Source organism: Blastomyces dermatitidis (assembly GCF_000003525.1).
Source record: "Blastomyces dermatitidis ER-3 genomic scaffold supercont1.11, whole genome shotgun sequence".
Taxonomy (NCBI): Eukaryota; Fungi; Ascomycota; class Eurotiomycetes; order Onygenales; family Ajellomycetaceae; genus Blastomyces; species Blastomyces dermatitidis.
The window spans coordinates 1,231,863-1,253,374 of NW_025544784.1; the positions used below are offsets into that span (position 1 = coordinate 1,231,863).

At 31.1% G+C, this 21,512-nt stretch overlaps 2 protein-coding genes across 2 annotated transcripts; one reads left to right on the forward strand and one right to left on the reverse strand.

Moving 5' to 3' along the window:
- Positions 1-5,555: 5,555 nt before the first annotated feature.
- BDCG_17800 (uncharacterized protein) lies at positions 5,556-6,001 on the reverse strand (the record flags this gene model as incomplete). The annotated part of the gene is made up of 1 exon (XM_045426859.1): positions 5,556-6,001. The coding sequence occupies exon 1, from the start codon at positions 5,967-5,969 to the stop codon at positions 5,556-5,558; it is 414 nt and encodes a 137-aa protein (XP_045282565.1). The 5' UTR covers positions 5,970-6,001.
- Positions 6,002-7,194: 1,193 nt separating this feature from the next.
- BDCG_17801 (uncharacterized protein) lies at positions 7,195-7,686 on the forward strand (the record flags this gene model as incomplete). The annotated part of the gene is made up of 1 exon (XM_045426860.1): positions 7,195-7,686. The coding sequence occupies one exon, from the start codon at positions 7,195-7,197 to the stop codon at positions 7,684-7,686; it is 492 nt and encodes a 163-aa protein (XP_045282566.1).
- Positions 7,687-21,512: the final 13,826 nt, after the last annotated feature.

Sequence of the window (21,512 nt, forward strand, 5' to 3'; positions counted from 1 at the left end):
GATGAATTTACACATCAAATCAATTCTAGAGTTATGAAAAATTAATGAGAGTACATATTCAACTGTTGCACTGATGATACATAGACTGACCGTGTGACCGTATCTGGGACCAGGACCAGATTTTTTGATAGTCTCATTACCAATTCGACTGATTTCATTACACGGTTTTAACATTAGATAGTAGTCCCATACTGTTTCAGTGAGACTTACTGTCTACTCTTATCACATTTTCCAAATGAGACCATGATTTCCACTTCTCAATTTAAATTATTTTTATTGCTTTAAATGACTTTAAATCTCATTTGAGTGTTATCAAAAAGTGTTACTTTTTAAAAAATTAAAAATAGTCTAAAAAAACCTTAAAATGTCTAAAAATAGTAACTTTATGTCAAGAATGGAACTAAATGAGACCAAATGAGATCACTTTCTCATTTTTTTCAAGTCATGGTCCCATTTTAAAATCTGATATATAGTCACTTTGCAGGTTTTTTTGATAGCCAGTCCCAGCGGGATTCACGCCAAGAAATGTATGAGATCAGATCAAATGAGATCAAACATGAAATTTATAATCTCAGCAGTCAGTCTAATGATACATGATATTCTGATAATTTCATTGACAGAGATGAGAATGAAGTGAAAGTTTAACTCAAGTTGAGATATTTATCACTATCATCAGAGACAATTACAAGGAGAAACAATCAAGAAACTCATGATTATAAAACATGAAATTATCAGACAGTTTAATATCTCTGATCACAGTATATCAGAGAAGTGTAGTTTTCATGAGAAAGTGAAGAATAAACTTGCACAAGAATGTATTTAGTTGTTTCATGAGTGTTATTAATAATTGTTATCAAATTCTGATTATATAAGTAATCACTGAATGAACTGAATGAGACTGATTTTAATCTTCAGTCTCAGTCTCATTCTGATTTTGAAAGAATGATCATCTTTCATAGTGTATTCTGAGAAATTACTTTCATTTCACTGTTCTTGAATTAAATCTGGTCATTTTTCACATCATTTCTCTCAGAAATGATCCATTTTCAGATTTTTTTAAGGCTTGATCCTGGTGAGACTCACGTCAAGAAATGTATGAGATCAGATCAAATGAGACTAAATGTGAAATTCACGATCCGGCCGGCCAGTCTACTTACAGACATGCTGAAGAGTGAAAATAAGAAGAAGTTATTCTGTGAACAGAGAATGAAAAGATTGTTAAGAAGAGAGAACTGTAAGAACTTTCTTATCTCAGAAGCTTATAGAGTCTTTACAAGATTAAAACAGATATTCACAGACACAGTGATGCTGTTTCACTTTAATCTCTTACTCTTAATCAGATTGAAGACAGATATCTTCTTCTTTACAATTTCAGAAATAGTCTTGCAACTACAGTCAAATAAGAACTGAGTTTCAGTAACCTTTTTCTTATGAAAGATATAACTCACAGAGATCAACTATAGTATTTATGATCAGAAGCTTCTTATAATAGTGAAATTCTTTCATCACTGATATTATTACTTTGAGAATCTTATAACAGTGATTACTGTTAGAACTGATTATGATAGCTTATAATAGTTTGCTTTAATTAAGAAACTCTCACAGTAGCAGATTCACTGAGCTCAGAGACTGAGTGAGTTCTGATTCAAGATAGAATATATCAAGAGAACTAAGAACTCAGCAGACAGACTCTCTCACAGGTCAGACTATATTAAGAAGGTCAGAGTGACAGATACAGAGAGACTAGAGAAGATAGAAAAGCTTCACAGAATGCTCAGACTGAGTGTTGTAAAGAGATTGACTGAAGAGTCTCTCAATCTCTTATAAGAGAAGAAAGAAGAGAGAGAAAAGAAGTCTGTATAACTACTCTTTACAACACTGAGAGTCAACACTCTGAGAATTTTTATAAGAATTCTTGAAGAGAGTATCAATAATCTGAAGAATTTACAGACTTTGAGAAGTATCACAGAAGATCTAGTGTAAGAGAAAACAGAGTATAAGTCTTTATAAGATCTTCTATTCAGATTGTCTGAACTGCAACTGAAGAATAAATATACTTAGCATATTTAGAAACTGCTCACAGCAGAGATCAATTCTGCAGAAATAAAGAATTAAAGAGACTTAAATAATCTCTTGTAAAGAGAGAGTCAGATTTATATACCTGTGAATAAGTTTCTATATATAGAACTCATTAAAAGATATTATAACTCTTCTCTAATAGATTATTTTATAGATACTAGAACTCATAAGTTACTTACAAGAAAATACTTCTAACTGAAGATATGAGAACTTGTGAAGAAGATTATGAATTCTTATACTATTTATTAGAATTCACAGATAGTGCAGTTCAGATTATATAAAGAACTTACTTCTCTACTCATTCTGCAGAAACCTTGAAAACAGCTAGAAATGAATACTCTTACAGGTCTTTCTGAAAGCAAGAATATATATAATGCCTGTTTTAACAGTGTGCTGATGATAGTGAATTACTTTATTAAGATAACACACTTTATACTCATCTGTAAGAACTTGAAGTTAAAGAATTTGACTTATATCTTTATCTGTGATATGATTCAGTTGCATAAGTTATCTGTGAATATTGTCTCAGATAGAAGATCAATCTTTATAGAAGAGTTCTGATCTGATCTGATAACTATACTGAAGATCTTGTGAGATCTAAGCACAGCTTTTCATCAATAGACAGATGATCAGATAGAACATCTGATAAGTATATTGAAACAGTATCTGTAGTACTTTATCAATTACAATCAGAATGACTGAATGTATTGATTATCACTTACAGAGTTCATATACAACAACTCAAAGTATATCAGCACAGACAAAACTCTTTTTGAGATACTTACTAAGACTTATCTACAGATGATCTTGATGAACCTGTGAGAGTATACTATAGAGTGTGATAATGTCTGTGAACAGGCTGAGAGAATTCAGAAGATTCAGAAGAAAGCTTATAAATTCTTAAGAAAGACTTAAGAGTATCAGAAGAGATACTATGACTTTAAACATATTATAAAGAGTTTTAAGAAAGATGATAGAGTCTGACTAAGTCTAGAAAACATCATTATATAGAGATCTAATAAGAAGCTGAATCTCTTATAGACAGAGTCTTATAAGATTATAAAGAAAGTTAGCTCACAGTTCTATAGATTGAAACTGTTATCTAGATTACAGATATATAATATTTTTCATATCTCTTTACTCTATAAATATAAGAAATTCTCAGAAGAGAACTCTGTGACTTATTACTCTATCTATAAAGTACTAGAGAGTGAAAGAGAATATCAGATCAAAGAAATTATTAACTCAGAGAAGTGAGATTACAAGCTCTAATTCAAGATTCAGTGATAAGAGTATTCTGATAAGATGAATAAGTTCACTTAAAAATCATTCAGATAGATAAGATATCTGCAGAAGCTGAGACATGACTTTTATACTATAAAATCTGATAAGTCAGAATAATACAGTCTTCACTAAGAACCTAGTTATAATAAAGATATTAATACTGTCATTTATAAGTTCTAGTTTATAAGATAATGAGTTTCTACTGAAATGAACAGTCTGCAGTGTACACAAGAGAAGAAAAAATCATATTCTTATTAAAGCTAAAAAACAGAAAATAAACAGAGCTGTAAACACAATTTAGAGACTAATAAAGAAAAAATAAAACTCACACTTACATTCTTAATATCTGTGACACTCAATTCTCTTATAACTATCAATTTTCTTCTTCAAAGAAGCAGAGAGTATCATACCTGCAGTACAGACAATTGTTATATTTGATATAAAGACTATCAGAAATGCACAGACTTCAGAGAAGTCAGACATCAGAGTACATACAGTTGTAGCAGAGTCTTAAGAACTAACTGTCTGTGTATATGATCAGATATCTCTTACAAAGCTGTATTCACTCTCTCAGTTATGCTGAAGTATTCAGCTCAGAAATAATTAAGATATGAAAAAAGAGCTCATCTACTCAGATTAACTCTTATTACAAATTCATAATATTCACATTGTCTTAATTACTCAGATTTTACAGGTATCTGAGAACTTATCTCTTATTGATAATGAAATTGCAGAAATGTGCTGTGATGTGAGAATCATTAATAGAGAATCTAGACATATTCATATATATCTGATCAGAGATTGTGTGAGCAGAGAAGAGATAATTATAGGCCTGTGAGACTGCAGAAGACACTGATAATATCAGAAGCTTTACAAGAACTATCAGCTAAAGTCTGTAAGAAATTACTTATAAGAAGACTTACAGTAAAGAGAGAGACTGTACTGCTTAAAGTCAGAGACTGATCTGAAAGAGATATGAAGTTAACTGCTGATCTGAAGATCAGATGCAGTGACAGAGCTGAGAAAGATAAAGACATAGTTGTAAGTAACAGTATTCCTGCTTTATCAGCTGATAAAAAGTGATCAGAGAAGTTACAGAAACATCTATAAGAAGCTTAGCAGCAGTCAGACATTATTATAAAGATATTGAAATTGAAAAATTTTTTATTCTTGAAAAGTTCTTGAATCAATATATAAACATTGTCAGAAACACTCTCTCTCTATCATCTGAGTGAAAACCCTTTACAGATGAATGAAAATACTCACAGTTCATAAGAATAAGAGCTGTTATAGAAAAAGAAAAAAGAAGATGAGATTCTGTAAACAGATCTGAAATATTTATACTACTCTAGAGAGATTTACTTACACTGTGAGTAATTCTATGAAACAGTCAGATCACTCTAGTAAATAAAAGTAATTATGAATCACAGATCTGAATCTTTTTATATAACTATAAAGAGTGATTACAGACTGTGAACATCTTGATTCTACAATTCTACAGAGTTGATAAAAGAATGGAAAATTTCTTACAATTCTACAGTATCAAAGAACAATGATTTATGAGAATGAGTGAAAGATTAACTTATAAATGCTTCTCTTTGATAAGAATAATCTCATAGAGAGTGATTCATCTGTGAGATGAATCTGTGTAATAATCACACAAGAATCTCATAAAAATGATTAAGAGTCAACTGAAACTCTTCTATATAAAAGATGTGAGATGAATCTGTGTGATAGTCAGAAAAGAATCTGTAGATTATAAAGAATCTCATGAAATAAGAAACTGAGTAACAGACTCTTTTCTCTTCATAGTAATAAGAGATTTTTTCTCACTAAGATTTTTTATAGATATGAAGAATTTTTAGTAAGTATCACTGCAGTGCTGAGCTGATTCTATGAAGTCACTCAGTGAAAGGCTTCACAGATGAAGTCTTAGAGAGAGAGAGATATGTAAGAAATTTCACTTCTTATAAATTCTTTATCTCTATTTCTATCTCTTATATAATTAATAGAGCTAGCAGCTCTTGACTACACATAACTATATAGACTGAAGTTCATGAATACTATTCATAACTCAGCTTGAATGCTATTATACATTTGATCTCTACATTTTATCTTTCTACCGCGAATACTTCTAGTAGTTAATAGTATATATCGGCATCATTGTTATTCCTTAGTATAAACTACAATTACTACAACAACCGCTCCACCACGAACTCGCTCGATTTTTCGAATAAGAACCCGCCGATAGATCCATCGAAAAGCCCTCGATCATACGAGCATTTTGACCCCATCGCCGACCGCATACCCCGTGTGGTGGTGGAGTTATCCAGCCAAACGTGAACCGGACGTTGTTCGAAGCTCCTGTGTGGGATTATCCCCCATTCTCCCCTACCACACCACAACCCCGGGCCAGAGTGCCATACAAATTGTAAGGTGAAGTGACCTAGCCATATGCACCAATCTTCTCGATTTTGGAAGACCCCCGACCTGTAGTTGTGGAGATATCCGAGGAGCGACCTCCGCGAAAACCCTGTCCATCTTTGATGTTCCAAAACACCAACGCCAAGTCTCACCCTCGTACCGCCCTTCCCAATCTGGCCCATCCCCGGCAGAAAAATACAAAAAGATACCTCGGCGATAATATCAAGCACATAATCAACAGACTCTTCTGAAGTGCAACCTCCACGGTCCGCCGCCAGTGTATCTAGACTTCAACACCAAGTCTCACCCCTGTACTACCCCTCTCAATCTGGCCCATCCCCAGCAGAACGATATAAAAAGATACCTCGGCAACAGTATTCAATACATAACCAGTGGACAACGAGTCAACAGCACATCAACAACTATAAAATCAGTATACCTCAAGGTCTGACTGAGCCTTTGATCCCTGCACAGTGAGATATATTAAATCTAGTTTTAATACCTCAATATTCAATAGATTCTGCAAGGGATTGAGAACAGCAACACTAGGTTTCTATTGAATTTGAGAATTAACTCTATATTGATATAATCATTGACAAAGTCTTTTATTTTGAGATATAAATAACCAGTTCCTCTACATCCCGCTGGCAATATTTATATTATCATATAGAAACAGACTTATATTCTCTATAATATCAAGACCCTGAAGAGGGAAAGTCTTGATAGAGAGTATACAGTAGTGTATATCTTAGCAGTTTCTATCTCATTCTTCTGCAGCAGTTAATGCAAAAAAAAAAAAAGATCTTAGAAATAGTTTTTTACTTCTCTTGAAAAAGTAAGATGTTTTTCTCTGGGTTTTACACAATATTCTTACAAAGAATTAAAAACAGAGTTGTTTTCTGTCATAATTTCATATTCTTTTAAGTAAGAATTACTTTTTCAGTGACTGAAGAGCTTTCATTAATACTTAATTCTTTTTTACACTCTTTATTAACTGATTTGAGTTGCACACTTGTTGTGTGAGGAGAATTGAATGATTTAGAATAAAATTGAATAGTTTTAATCAATTTCTCTGCAAAAAATTGATTTATTTTTTGTCAGTTTTTCTCTCAAAAACTGTCATATCATCTGATTTATTATCAATTGATATCATACTTTTCCTCACTGTATCCCAAGAAAGAGATTGTAAAGATTTTATTGATTTATCTTAAAAATCAATTTTAGTTTATTAGATTCTCTTCAAAAATCTAACCTAGTTACTGAACTAGTGTGAAAAAAATCAGGTGTTTTATACATAAAAGTCTTTTATTCTTCTTTTGAAACAGTCTGACCAACTTTTCAATTGAAAACAGACTTAGAAATATCTCAATTGAAACAGTCTGACCAACTTTTCATTGAGTGAAAACAATGAGTTCAAAAATACACTCAGTTGATGTGGAAAAAGATGCTTTCTCAAATGCTATTCCTGAGATTGAAATTCTGAAGAGAAGAAAGAAAGAAGAAATAGAGAAACAACAAGTTCTTGAAATACAGGAACTTGAAAAAGCAAGCAAGATTCTTGGAAAGCAGTGTCTGAGTGAGATGAATGAAGAAGTTCTGTTAATTCTTCATGCTCAGGCCAGACAACTACAGGAGATGATCAAGTTCAAACTTGAAATCTCAAACACAGTTCAAAAAACCTTGAAAATTCCTAGTACAATCACTGACTCTTCATCTTACTCTTCTTCTTCCTTTCTTCCTACTTCTTCTTCTTCTTTGAATCAGAAGAAAACATATGCTCAAGCAGCTGAATCTGCTGTCTCTAAACCTGCTGTCTCAAAATCTGCTCAAAATCCTGAGAAAACTGAGAAGAATACTGCTCATGTCTCTATTCATAGAAAAGTGGAAAAGAAAATGTAAAAAGAGAAAAACTTCCAAATCTCTAGAAATAGAAGACTCATTCTCAAAGTCTCAAACCAGGACATTCTGCAAAGAAACAAGCTAAACTCAAATCTCATTTTCAGAATCAGAAATGAAATTAATCAGCAGTTCTTTTCTCAGTTGATGACTGATATTGAAGTTCAAAAACCAGTTATAGCTTCAATTGAGCCATCATTCTTTGGAAACTCTATTATTCTGACTACAATGTCTGAATTCAGTGCTGAATTTCTTATTCAGAATGAGAATCTCTGAAAGTCAGCAGTAGAATCATTGCTAAACACAACAATTCTATCTGAAAGAGATGAAAAGTGAGGCAAATTCATTCTTCATGATATTTCAGTTGAAATTTTTGACTGTGAAGAAGGAATGCTACTTCTCAAAAATGAATTGAAAGAATACAACTCCATTCAACTGAGAAAGAAGCCTGTATGACTAAATTCAATTGAGTTCAGACAAAGCAGGAGAAATGCCTCTGTTCTAGTATATATAAAAACACTTGAACAGTCAAAGATCTCTGAAGTAAGAGTAGCAGGTTTGAAAATGAGAGTTCATGAATACAAAGACTCAAGAATGAATCTCAAAGCTCAAACACAGTGTTCAAACTGTTAAAGATATGAACACTTTGCAATCTCATGTTTTAGAGACTCAAAATGTGCATTCTGTGCCAGAGATCACAAAACTAGTGAGCATAAATGTGAAACATGCTCAAAAAGAGATGAAATTTGTTAATATACTCTGCTTAAGTGCTCTAATTGCAAAGAAAAACATGCATCTAGCTCAAAAGAATGTATGTTTGCTTCTAGAACTCAAAAGAACTGAAGAAAAGATGAAGCTCAAAGTCAATTTAGAACTGAAGAGAAGAGTCAAGCCAGTAAACTCACAACTGCAAGCTCAAAAAGAAGAAACTCTCAATTATCTAAGTCTTCAAACTCCAATTCTCCAGCAAAATGTAAACAGAATTTGAATTCTCAAACTCCTGTTAAGATTAGAGAATTGAGAAATGACTCTGGTGATAAACTAGATATAATGCAAGCAGTTGAGATTTCTACTTTTCAGAACAGTTATAATCTACTATCTGATGATAGTGATTAGATTCTTCTCTACTCTCTTTTAGTATGAATATACAACAAAAACAACAAAAAAAGTTTAAAAACTCTTCAAAAATCACATTTATTCAAAATAATGTGGATAGAAACTCAAATTGCATTTATTCTTGTCTTCAAATTGCATTTGAATAAAAAGTTGATTTTGTACTGCTTCAGGAGCCGAATTTTGATGCTGAGCAAAAATATGTCATTTCTCATTCAAGCTACTACTGCTTTTTACCTCAAAAGTCTGAGATAAAGTCAAGAGTAGTGATCTATGGAAGAAAGAGATCAAGATATTAATTTAATCTAAGATTTGATATCATGTCTGACCCTGATATTCTGGTGGGTGATATTATAGATAAAGAAAATGAGTTTGATACTATACAGCTCATAAATATCTATAATGAAAAGTCATTGAAGGAAAATAACAATATCTGAACAATTGATAGAGGATTTCTGAACATAACTCTATCAAGAAACTCTATAATTGCAGGAGATTTCAATGCACATCATTCCTGATGAAATTCAGAATGCAAGAGAGCAGTGAGAGCTGATAATCTGATTGAATGAACCTTTGAGCATTCAATAGATTTGGTTAATAAGTCTGATCAACAAACATTCTTTAGAAAAGGCATGAAACAGAAGTCTATTATAGATCTAACATTCATGTCACAAAATCTAATGAAAAGAAGACTTGTAAACTGATTTATTGATTCAAATGAGACATCAGGATCAGATCATGAGATTATTCAATTTAATATTGAACTGAGTGAAAAACAAATGAGTGAAAATCCTCTTCTCTCTAATCAGTATAACTTTGAAAAAGCTGATTGAAAAGCAGTTGAAGAAAGCATAAAACTGTTAAAATCTGAAAGACAGAATGAGCTATATTGGAATTCTGGTCAAGATATCTCAAATGAAATGCTTGAGAATAGAGTGAAGCTTATTACATCTATCATTCTAACAAGTGTTAGAGATAATATTTTAAAAAGAAAATCTTCTGAGTATTCAAAACCTTGATGAAATGAGAATATCTCATCTAAAAGAAAAGAATTAGCTACTGCTAGAAGAGATTGAAAGAATAATGTAATATCTGATAAAGAGTTCAAAACTGTCAGAAATGAATATTTTTCAGATATTAAAAGAGCTAAAACAGACTGCTGAAATAAATTTCTTGAAGAAGTACAAGAGAAGGAAGTTTTTAAAGCTTTTAACTATACTAAAACAAGAAGTGTAGCAAAACTTCCAGCTCTAGAATATGAGTTTCAGAATGAATCATATACAGCAAACTCTTTTGAGGAAAAATGTCAAGCTTTCATGAGAATTCTCTTTCAAAACTCACCAGATTCAGATTCAGATTCAGAGGAAGAGAATATATCACTTCTCAACTACATTGATGAAAATGACTGGGAATGGCCTGATCTTACACAAGATGAATTAGAGTCAGCTATCTTCTCAAGTTCTGTTAAAACTGCTGCAGGTTCTGATTCAATTAATCACTTAATTATTCAAAATACATATTCCTACTTAAAGAATGAATATTTTGAGCTCTTTTTCAATCTCTTGAAAAATGAATATCATTCTGAATGCTGGAGAGAAGCCACTGGAGTGATTCTTGCAAAACCTAATAGAAAAACTTCAATTCCTAAGTCATATAGAGTAATATCTCTATTGAACTGTTTAGAAAAGGTTTTAGAAAAGATAATAGCTACTTGACTATCTTTTATAAGCTCTATAGATGATTCTCTTTTATTCAGTGAACAAATGAGAGGTAGAAAACAGTGTTCTGCAATTGACACTGTTCTCTCAGTTGTTCATGATATTCAAATAGCAAAGTATGAGAGTCTGGTCTCAACTGCAGTTTTTATTGATATAAAAGAAGTGTTTGATCATGTTTCAAAGTCAAAGTTAATTCAGACATTGAAGATATTAAAACTGCCACTTTCCCTAATAAAATGGATTAACTGTTTTATGTCTAAAAGAATTATACAACTCTTCTTTGATGGAATGAAACAAGACAAGACTGAGATAAAAATAGGAGTACCACAGGGGTCTTCAATCTCACCCATTTTATTTGCAATATACACTGCATATCTATTCAAAAATAGAAATATGAGAATAGTGTGATCTCCGAGTTATGTGAATGATATTGGTCTAGTCTACAGCTCAAAAACTATCAAAGAGAATTTGAAAGTAATTGAAGAAGCTGCAAAGGAAATCTTTGTTAGAGCAGATATCAATCAAATTCAATTTGATATGAATAAAACTGAGTTAATTCATTTCTTTCCTAGATTCAATGAGAAAGAACTATCTCTAACTCTTTTAAATAGAGAGATTAAACTCAGTGTAAATGTCAAATGATTAGGAGTATGGTTAAACTTCAAGTTGAATTTTAAATATTACATTCAACAAAGAACTGTCAAGACAGAAAGACTATTGAACAACATAATCAGACTATCAAATACAGAGAGGGGTCTATCCTTCCAGGCTATGAGACAGTTATATATAGCCTGTATTACATCAGTAGCTGATTATGAAGTTCAAGTTTGGTGGAATAATCAAGGGAATTTCACTGAACTCTTTCAAAGTCTGTAAAACAGAGCCTTGAGAAGAATTCTGGGAGCATTTAAATCATCTCCTATTAAAGCAATGAAAATTGAAGCTTCAATTCCTTCTCCTACTATTAGATTTGAAAAGGCCTGTATGAACTATGCTCTGAGAGTTGTAAAGATGAGCTCAAATCATATAATCAGAGAAAGAGTCTCTTCTTCATTTCCATCAATTAACTCTGGAAATGAACTGGATTGGAATAGATTTCTTGATTGGAATGAAAATAATTCTTCAAAGAAAATGCCTTCTTAACTGTACAGACTATGCTCTCTGATTAAAAATCAATTTTCTTCTTTAAATGTTGAAAAAGTTGATCATGAGAAGTTATCTCCCTGGAAAAAAAAGCTTGAATCTCTTATAGACTTACAAATAAGTGAACTATCAAAAGAGAAAGAATATGAACAGCATTTGAAGAGAATTTCTACAATCAATATAAAAGACTCTATTCTGATTTATTCAGATGGCTCAAAAAATGAGAACTTGAATAGATTAGGTGCAGGCATTGCTTATACTGAAGATAATATTAATTTTATCTCAGATTTCTGGAATCTAGGCTCTGAATGTGAAGTCTTTGATGCTGAACTATTTGCAATAGTGAAAGCTTTCAAACTCATTGAAATAAAATCTCATAAAAGAGGAAATTGTTTGAAAGAGGCATGAATATTCTCTGATAGTCAAGCTGCTTTAAAAAGACTTAGAAATAGTCAGATTCATAATGATCAAATGAATCTTGAACTGATCTTAAACTCTGTTTTAAAAATTCAAGAGAGAAGAACATCAAAGCTGAGAATTCATCTGCACTGAGTTCCTGCTCATATGAATATTCATGGCAATGAATTGGCTGATTCAGCTGTAAAAAAGAGTGCAGAATTAAGCAGATCTATTCAAAAAATTGTGTCCTGATCTTTTATAAAGAGAAAAATAAAAGAATCTTCTTTAGACAAGTGAAATGAAAGCTAGCAGAAACAAAAGAAGAGTATACATTATTCAAGATTTGAAACAAAACCCAAGTGGAAATCTTGTTCAATTAAATGTAAAAAGAAAATATTCTCATCTATAATACAGCTGAAACTAGGACATGGCTATTTCAAATCTTATATACAAAGATTTGATGATAGATTTGACTCAATAGAATGCTCATTCTGCAATACAAATGAGAATCCTGAGCATATTATAATGCACTGTGCATTATACAATAGTCTCAGAGCCAGATTGAAAGAGAAGTATAATCTAAATCAATTAAATATGAGATTCTTATTCTCAACTGAGACAGGAATTAAATACTTAATAGACTTTCTATCAGAAACTCAAGCAGCTACAAGAAAATGACTAAATTCAGAATTATCTGAATATGAAGAGAAGGAAATCAATCAGATATAGTCTGTTAAAACAGCTATACACTCTCTTTTAAGAATTTGTTTTGTTATAGTCCCTCTTTACTTTTTCTTTTTCTGTATCTTTTTCTTTCAATTTCTTTCTATCTATCTATTTAATGTGTCTATCTTTGAGACTGTGTTCTTTCTCTCTTTTCTTTTGTCATGATATTGTCAAATGGTTTCAAAGTATCAAAAGATGTTAAAACACTGCAATTTGTAAACAGTTTTTGTATTCTGAGCTGGAATTTTCTGATTTTGCATATCTGAAATTGATGAATGTACAATAGTTAACTTTACAGACATAGAAAAAACCCTGAGAACTAAAGTTCTCAGATAGATGTCATAGTCTCTGACTGCATACATCTATAATTGAAGAATAATAATAATAATAATAATAATAATAATAATAATAATAGTATATATCACGCCAAGCTGCAAACATCTGAATAATCGCCTGCGAGCACTTATTCTTACATAATGATATTATAGTCTTTTTAAACTTATATAATAAACATCTGAAGCACTTCAATGAAGTGCTTATAACTCTGACAGAGTATAAGCTCTACATCAAATTAACAAAGTGTGTATTTAAAATAGAAGAGTTGAAGTTTGTAGAACATGTAGTAAGTGATAACTGTATACATCTCATTCTGAAGAAATTGAATGTTATAGTGAATTGACTATGACTGAGAAATGTATATCATGTATAACAGTTTCTTGAGTTAATCTCATATTATTGCAGATTTATCAAGGATTTTGCATGAATATCTGCATTACTCTCAGATCTCTTAAGAGAAATGAATGCAAATCTGTGAAAGAAGAAGTTTCATTCAATCATCTGAAATACTGTATATGAAGAGGCTTTTCTCATACTGAGAGAATGTGTAATAACATCTTCAGTGCTTATTTAATCAGATTATAATAAACCTTTCTACATTGAGACAGATGCATTTGAATGAGCTATTGAAGATGCTCTTCTACAGATAAGTAAGAATAGCAAGCTGCACTCAGTGATGTATAATGATAGAAAACTGTCAGACACTGAGCTCAATTACTCAGTGTATAAAAAGGAATTACTAGTGATCAAGCACACACTGATATTATGAGATAGATATATTGATAACAGATATACAACAATGATGATCATGAATTATAAAAGCCTTATCTATCTACAATTGATGATAAAACCTTTCAAATGCTTAGCAAGTTGAATCTCAGAGTTTCAAGTGTATAATCTTCATATCAAATACTGAAAGGGATTGAATACTGTGATATCTGATGTAATCAGTCACAGACTTAATTTCATGAATGAGAGTTCTGTGAATCAGACACAAGGAAAGTTCATGTTAAACATACTGAGAAGATGCAAGGAATCAGAATGAGTGAACATCATGATCTCTTACTTAGAGAATAGTAAGATGTCAGATAATAAGCATCTTACAAGAGTAGTAGAAGAGATGCTTTCAAACTTCAAACTGAGAAAATTGAAAAATGATGTTATGCTTTACTGTAATCTAGAATATGCAGAAGCTCTCTATCTAGAATCTTTATTTAGATGTGACTTAGTGACTCACATGTACAAGGAATTCAGTCACTTAGAAAGCCCTGAACTCATGAGTATACTTGAACTAAGAGTATACTGATCAAGCATGACTGAGGACATTCAGACATATGCTCATGAGTGCCTGAATTACCAGGTTGTGAAAGAATCTAAGAAAGAATTAGAATGTAAGAAAGCACAACATCAGATGAAGTGTATAATACAACTGTTTAAATGATGAAGAGTGAACCTCATAGGCATATTACTGCAAACATCAAATGAAAATTGATGAATAATCACTGCTATTGATTACACTACTGACTGACCAGTTACAAAAGCAGTTTCAGAGATGATAGAGAAGATGATGATGAAGTTTCTATATAATGAGATCTATGTCAACTATGAAATACTGTGTGAGATTCTAACTAATAATGATGTGAATCTCATAGAAGAAGCAGTGAGGCATTTCATGAGTCAATTACAGATAAGACATTGTAGAACAACATCATATCATCTGTGAATGAATGAAAAGATGAAATACTTGAATGAAATCTTGAGCAATATGCTGATGAAATATCTAGTGAGCAAGTCTACAAGATTATGAGATGAATATCTCAGTCAGACACTATTAGTCACACAAATTCAGCAGCATGCAGTCTTCAAGTATTCATCATTCTACCTGTTGTATGAATTGCATCCGCGCATCTCAGAGAATGCTTCAGAAAAGATAAGAGAGAAAACAGCAGTTATAGACACAGTAGTAGTAGTTGCAGATGCAGCAGTTATAAATGCAGAATCAAGATTGAAAGAGATCAGTCATGCATGTGTAAAAGCTAATAAGTTACTTCTGAACTGAGTAATTCAATTGAAAAGAATACAAGACTCACTAGTTAAGAAATTGAGTCTCAAGATGAGAATGTAAGTTCTCATATATAATGAGAATTCTGAGAAGTTTCAATCTAGATGATTTGAGCTATATAAAATACTCAAATCACATTCTCTGAAAATGTATGCATTGAAAGAATCAGAGAGACAGATCTTACACAACTTAATCAATGATTCATGACTTATAAAAGCAAAGATGTAAGATCTGAGTGAATTATGATTATTCACAGTACTATTATCAGTGTTGAAAAAGAAGAGACTTATAATTGAAAAGTCTTGTAAAGTAAGAGAAATCATAGACACTTATAAATCAGATTATCTCACTTATTCTGATCTTTTCACAATTATAAGAAAAGAATGAAAAGTAATGAAGAAATCAGGTGAATATCACACTTCAATAAGTGATAAGACTGTAGCTGATTGTATAATAACACACTGCAGACAGCAGACATAATATGATAAAGAGTGATCTCAAAGTAGCAGACTTGCATATGAGTCAGATTACAGAAGAAAAAGAAATTCAGAGTTGAATTCAACTATTTACATCAGTTCAATTGCAGAGATCACAGAGAATGAACTATCTGAAACATTCACAGATACATGAAATCAAGTTATCTTGACTTCTGAGAATGCTCAGAGATTGAGTGAGATTAGTTTTGATGAGCTGTTCACTGTAGTGATCTGAGTGAGTGAAGAGAGACAGTATAATGTATGAGATAGAATTATAAAAGATGAAAGCTACTGAATCTAGTCACTGAACACTGTATCATATAGAGATTGTGTAAGAGTAGTGACTAGCAGATAAAGAAAAAGTGTAAGAAAAGAAAAGAGATAATGAATTGATCATCAATTGTAAGAATCAGCTGTAAAAGATAAATGTTATCATACATATCTCATTCATTTTCATATGTCACATGTTTAATCTATTTCCAACACCACATCATCTGAAAAATGTTAAAAATAAAGAAAATCTCAAAACTTGAGATCTGCAAGGAATTCAAGAGCTGCAAGCTGCTCTTATAATAATATTATATATATCTTCAATTTCTCTATCACTCTGTGTATGACATTAATATTATTTATTACAAGATTGACTGGAATGTCAATATAGAAATGTGCATGCATATGTGTAGAGAAATTGAAGAAGAGCACAGAATCTGCAGAATCAGAAGTCAGAGCAGAGAAAACAGAGACAGAAGAAATAGAAGAAGAAGAAGATACAGAATCAGATAAATGATGATGAGAGTCACGCAGAGCTGAACACTTATAATCTAATATGTGCACAACCTTCCCTGCAGAGAAGGAAGAGAAAGTGATGAGAGAAGCTTGAGAGTAGAAGAGAATAGTCTCAGTGATATTATCATCTTTGATTAGAATGATCTCTGATATCAGAGTAACTAAGAATCATTGTTAGTGTACAAAAATCACAAACTCAGAAGTGAGAACAGTTACTGAATAAACACTTACTGATCTTAGAGTTATATATGCAATTACAACATGTATGAGGCTTCTCAGAAAGAGAGAGAGAGACACAGAGAAATGCAGAAAGCAGAATACAGTGTGTAAATAACTCATTCTCATGATAACATCTCAGATAAGATGTACAAGTTTCATATCTGTGAGTGTAAAAGAGAACAACATCTGTGTTTCTGTTTTTAAAAACATGAATATTCTTCACCTGCACTATAAAGTCAGATAACAAATGTCAGAAAATAGGCTGATACAGATTGATCATGCTGAAGATATTCATCAGAGTAAATGTATCTGTAATATTGAATTTAATGATTGTGAAAAGTTTCTTAGTATCTGTGAATATCATGACTTTGTGTATAATAAAACTCATAACAATTTCTTCTAAGAATAGGAAAATCAGTGTCAGAAAGAAAGGATAAAAAGAAAAAGACTTATAATCTTGATACTGTTGAGAGAGAGAGTGATTCTTTGAAATGAATGAATAATTATCTCATCATAAATATTTAAAATAAATGTAATAATTAATGTCTATGACTGAGCTTCAGATAGTTGTATTATATGCTGTCTTTATACAATAAATTATTCTAGAGATTGATAAGAAGAGTGAGAGTATATACACTGAGAAATGTAATTCACTGAGTCTACACAACATCTTCTTGAAATGAAGAGAGCTAGTAATGAAGACAGTGACAGAAGCAGAAGTAGCAGAAGTGAGAGTTATAAGAACAGAGGTAGTGAGAGCAGAAGAACCAGACACAGGAATAAGTATAGAAGATTAAGAGAAAGTAGCAGGGAAAGAAGTGACAGAAGAGATAGAGAAGAACATAGAAGATCTGATTACACATAATACAGACAATTTTATTATTATTACATTCTTTAAGTTCTTAATCAATGATTTAACATTGAGTTCACTATTATCAGTGAATATGAATCTGTCAATATATAAAGATTCTACATGAATAAAAACAATATATCAGCATCTGTGTTCATGCAAAATTATATCAGAAAACATAATCAGAAACTCACTGAGAAGAAAAACAGTTAAGAGTGTATAAGAAGATGAAGAGAGTATATCATTCATAATAATATGTTCTGATAATTATTAGAAGATAAACAAGTTCTGATCATGTTTCATAATGTATTACACTTACTGCTAATAAACTGTCTGATATAAGTACTACAATGACACTTATTGTGAGAACAGAGAGTCATTGTCAGAAACATATACAATGTGATAGATGAACAGATAGAAAGAGTTGAACAGAAGAAGAGATAGAAATCTTGAATGAAATAGTAATGTTTAATGATGATGATAATGAAGAAGATGATTAAAGAATGAGAAAAGTTAGTGAATAAGTAATATAATATAGTGAAAGTTTCTTTGTAAGAGTGTATACAGAATGCTAGCTGAATCAGAGATAGATTACATAATTGTGAAATACTAGTGATGAGCTAATCTGCATGAAGCTAGAGTGTATAATATGATCATATGAGCGTGACTGAATCTGGTGAGAAAGAATGTGATTTGAAAGAATATATGACTGTTGAATAATAACGCGGCTGCTTCTGAACTAGCTTACAAGTGTAAAGAGGGTCATAGCAGCCACTAATTAATTTAGTGTATAATATTACAATATATAAGAAGCCGGCGTACGTCTGTAATCATATGCTGGCTTAAGCAACCTTTAAATCACAGAGCTGTGAATACAATTTAGAGATTAACAAAGAAAAAATAAAGAAAACTCATACTCACATTCTTAACACTCATAACATTCAATTCTCTCACAACTACTAATTTCCTTCTTTAAAGAAGCAGAGAGCATCATGCTCACAGTACAGACAATTATTACATTTAATATAAAAATTATCAGAAATGCACAGACTTCAGAGAAGCTGAATATCAGAGTATATACAGTTGTAACAGAGTCTTGAAGACTGATTATCTGTGTATATAATCAGATATTTCTTATGAAGCTGTGTTTACTTTCTCAGTTATACTGAAGTATTCAGCTCAGAAATAATTAAGATATGAAGAGAGAACTTATCTACTCAGATTAACTCTCATCACAAATTCATGATATTTATATTATCTTAATTACCTGAATTTTGTAAGTATCTGAGAACTTATCTCTCATTGACAATGAGATTGTGAAAATGCTCTGTAGTGTAAGAATCATTGATAGAAAATCTAGACATATTTATATATATCTGATCAGAGATTGTGCAGACAGAGAGAAGATAATTATAGACTTATAAGACTGCAGAAGACACTGACAATATCAGAAGCTTTATAAGAACTGTTAACTAGAGTCTGTAAGAAATTACTTATGAGAAGACTTATAGTAAAGAGAGAAACTACACTACTTGAAGTCAGAGACTGATCTGAGAGAGACATGAAATTAATTACTAATCTGAAGATTGAGTGCAGTGACAGAGCTGAGAGAGATAAAGACACTGTTATAAGCAGCAGTGTCTCTGCTTCATCACCTGATAAAAAGTGATCAGAGAAGTTGCAGAAACACTTACAAGAAGCTTAGTGATAATCAGATATTATTTATAAAGATATTGAAATTGAAAAATTTTTATTCTTAAGAAGTTCTTGAATTAATATACAGACATTGTCAGAAATACTCTCTCTCTGTTATCTAAGTGAAAACACTTCACAGATAAATGAAGATACTCACAGTTTATAAGAATAAAAGCTGTTACAGAAAAAGAAAAAAGAAGATAAGATTTCATAGACAGATCTGAAATATTTATACTACTTTAGAGAGATTTACTTACACTGTAAGTAATCTCACAGAATAGTCAGATCACTCTAGTAAATAAGAGTAATTATAAATCACAGATCTGAATCTTTCTATATAATTATAAAGAGTGATTACAGATTATAGTTATCTCAATTCTACAATTCTACAGAGATAATGAAATAATGAAAAATTTCTCACAATTCTACAGTATTAAAGAATAATGATTTATAAGAATAAGTGAAAGATTAACTTATAAATACTTCTCTTTAATAAGAGTGATCTCACAGAGAGTAATTCACCTGTGAGATGAAATTATATAATAGTTATATAAGAATCTTATGAAAATAATTAAGAGTCAACTGAAACTCTTCTATATAAAAGATATAAGATGAATCTGTGTAATAGTCAGAGAAGAATCTGTAAATTATAAAGAATCTTATATAATAAGAAACTGAGTGACAGACTCTTTTCTCTTTATAGTAACAAGAAATTTTTCCTCACTGAGATTTTTTATAGATATGAAGAATTTTTAATGAGTATCACTGCAGTGCTAAGCTGATTTTATAAAGTCACTCAGTGAAAGACTTCATAGATAAAGTCTTAGAGAGAGAAGAGTATGTAAGAAATCTCACTTCTTACAGATTCTTTATCTCTATTTCTATCTCTTATATAACTAATAGAGCTAGCAGCTCTTGACTACATATAACTATATAGACTGAAGTTCACAAATACTATTTATAACTCAGTTTAAATACTATTATATATTTAATCTCTATATTTTATCTTTCTACTGTGAATACTTCTAGTAGTTAATAGTATATATTACATTAAGCTGTAAATATCTAAATAATTATCTGTGAGTACTTATTCTTATATTAACTTATTCTCTAAATAGATCTTAAGAATAGATTAGTAAAATCTCTTATAATTATTCTCTAGATAATTTAATCAGTTCTTGACTTTAATATAATAGAGATCTGTCATTATATAGATAACAGCTTTTTCATCTTTTATATTATATAGCTAAGCTTGTAAGTTAATTTCAAATACAAACTTATAAAAGCTTTTATAGATTGTAGTTTGATAAGTAATCTTAAGTAATTATAACTTAAGAAAGTTTCTTTTCAGTTTATAAGTATCTCTGAAGATTATATTTAGAGACTCAGTTTAAAAGTGTTTACAGATAGTAAGTATTTCTTATAGAAAAATAGCTTAATTTTATAGAAGATACTCAAGAATATTCTTTACTAAAATTAATTTATTCATGAATTCAGAGAGTTTCTCTGTTATAAATATAGAGAATAATATTCTGTAAATAATTAATAAGTTTTTTAAGACTTCTTTTATAGAAATTATTTATAATTTAGATAGCTGCTTCTGAGTATCTATAGTAGAGTTTACAGAAATTGAAGTATATAAGTTTTTAGTTCTTTCAGTTATAATAGATAATTACTGACTGACTGAGCTTGAAATATAAGAATAAGTACTTATAGATAATTATTCAGGTGTTTACAGCTTGATATAATATATACTGTTAACTACTAGAAGTATTCACAGTAGAAAGATAAAATATAGAGATTAAAAGTATAATAGTATTCAAGCTGAGTTATGAATAGTATTTGTGAACTCCAGTCTATATAGTTGTGTGTAGCCAAGGGCCGCTAGCCCTATTGGTTACATGAGAGATAGGAATAGGGGTAAAGAATCCGCGAGGAGCGGGATTTCTTACACTTATCTGACATCTCTCTATATATTAAAGAAAAACCAACTTTTCCGTGCAAAAAACGCTGTAACGTGACCTCACATGACGTCACATGCACCCCATCAAAAATCCATGGATATTGTAGGCTACTGGGGCAAAAGAGCTCTTTTGCCCCAGTAGCCTACAGGTTATGAGACTGTTAAGTGTGAGCCCCGCTGTGGTCAACATGCATGGGTTCAATCCCAGAATGGACTTAAGAAAATCTCAAAACAAATACCCCGGACATTTAACAGTGTCAAGAGACATTCTAGAAGTGAGCCCTTGAGCTCTAGGAGTGAGTTCAAAAAGAAAGACCACTGAGAGGAGCCACTAAGAGGAGCC